Source organism: Empidonax traillii, unplaced genomic scaffold (assembly GCF_003031625.1).
Source record: "Empidonax traillii isolate 1590-97213 ecotype Southwest subspecies unplaced genomic scaffold, ASM303162v1 scaffold199:size790550, whole genome shotgun sequence".
Taxonomy (NCBI): domain Eukaryota; kingdom Metazoa; phylum Chordata; class Aves; order Passeriformes; family Tyrannidae; genus Empidonax; species Empidonax traillii.
Genome location: NW_020955392.1, coordinates 409,781 through 411,479, shown reverse-complemented (window position 1 = coordinate 411,479; position 1,699 = coordinate 409,781). Strand labels below are relative to the sequence as shown.

Genomic DNA, 1,699 nt, shown 5'->3' with positions numbered 1-1,699 from the left:
TTTTTTTTTTTTTTTTTTTTTTTTGGCCTGAATAAGACTTCTGCTTCTTGTCTGCTTTAATTTCTCTTCCTTGCAAGCAGTGTTGCTGTTTCTGATAATAATATTTTTGGTCTAGTTAAACAAATTAAATGAGTGTATCTCTGTAAATTCTTCACAGGAATATTGAGGAAAGAGAATCTGACGTGTTTATCACAGCAGACATTTCAGAATTTGATTCAAAGCTCCAATTTTGAAATAACAGAAAGATCATGATAAGATCTTAACAGTTAGAGGGATCAAAATAAAGAGGGAAAAGACTTACCTTTTGATTCTGCATTCAGCTTGTGTAGCACAGGGTAAATGCAGCTTTAGTAATATGGGAGATGATATTATTTAGTAGTTCTTCAGTTGTATTTATATATTTTATGTGTCTGCATACTGCACTGGTTCAAGATAAGTGGGAAAACAGACGGTGATGTGAAGAATTGAGTCTCTCTTTTGTTTCTGTTCTCTCTGAGTTCTCTGTTGGATGTTCAGAGTACATCAGTGTAACAGATCTCTGAACTCCAGAAATCTGTTGAATGAACTCACCAATGGGGGGGGGGGGAATTGAAAAAAAAAAAAAAAAAAATCTGTTTTCTGTAAATTTTGGGGCTAGAAGATGGAATTTTTAAAGTTACTTTTAAGGAAAGTCAAAATGAAATACTGACTTGTACCATGAGCTGTTTCTGCAAACTGTGGACTTTGCTGCCAGGGTTGGAACGTAAGAGACAATTGAGTGGATATGAATGCTCAAAAGTTCTAATACAGAAGACTATCAACAAAATGCATTATTTGTTTCAGTTCAAGTAGTGAAAGTTTTGGGGGACAAAAATTAAAAATCCTACACTTTCTTAAGCACTGGCTGCACTGTCAGGGGCTAGAAATGATGGGGCTCTTATTTTATTCTTTTTTCAGGGGCCTTTCCACCTCATTACTGAGAGAGGTGCAGATCTTTTTGAGAATAGGTAATGTTTTTTTCCCTTCCAGAACTGGAGCTGAAACCATTCATGATGTGCTGTTTTAGGAAATGTCTGTTTGTAGACAGCCCACTTCTCATTATGATTGTGCTTTGTAAGGAAAGGAGCGTGATCTTGCACACTGGTAATACCTGCTTTATTTCCAAGGATGAAGTAGAGCTGCAGCAAGATGAAGAGAACCTGCCCTATGAAGAAGAGATTTACAAAGATTCCAGTACCTTTCTTAAGGTGAGCTGCTTTTGCAATTTTAACTGTAATCAGAGCTGGCATAGTTGGGCTACACTGTCTCTGCAGTTGATGGTATTTCTTATACAGCTTTAAAAGCTGAAGTAATGGACTAGAATTCACAGGTGGGGAAGTTTCCTGTGGAAGGTGTGACTGGAACTACTGTTACATTGTTGATCCTGGCTAAAGGTATGAGTCCAATCACAATGAGCTGCAGTAAAGGTGGGCCTGATTTGGAACTAAAATGATGGTCTTGAGTAGTGTAACTTACAAAGGCATATTGAAAGGAAAATAATCTGTTATTTTCTCATTTATCAAACTGGCATGTGTAGAGAGAGAGAGTGTGTGTGTGTGTGCAGTTATCTGCCCGTTGCTCTTTACTGAACTCCCTCTGTTCTCCAGGGCACTCAGAGCTTAAATCCACACAACGATTACTGCCAGCACTTTGTGGATACAGGACACAGACCCCAGAACTT

General features: G+C 37.9%; 1 protein-coding gene across 1 annotated transcript in view; it reads left to right on the top strand.

The window, feature by feature from the left end:
• METTL14 (methyltransferase like 14) overlaps positions 1-1,699 on the top strand; it is a 16,938-nt gene that overhangs the window by 4,454 nt on the left and 10,785 nt on the right. The window contains exon 4 of the mRNA XM_027886983.1: positions 1,146-1,226. Coding sequence (XP_027742784.1) covers positions 1,146-1,226 — 81 coding nt within the window. The remainder of the gene's footprint in view (positions 1-1,145; positions 1,227-1,699) is intronic.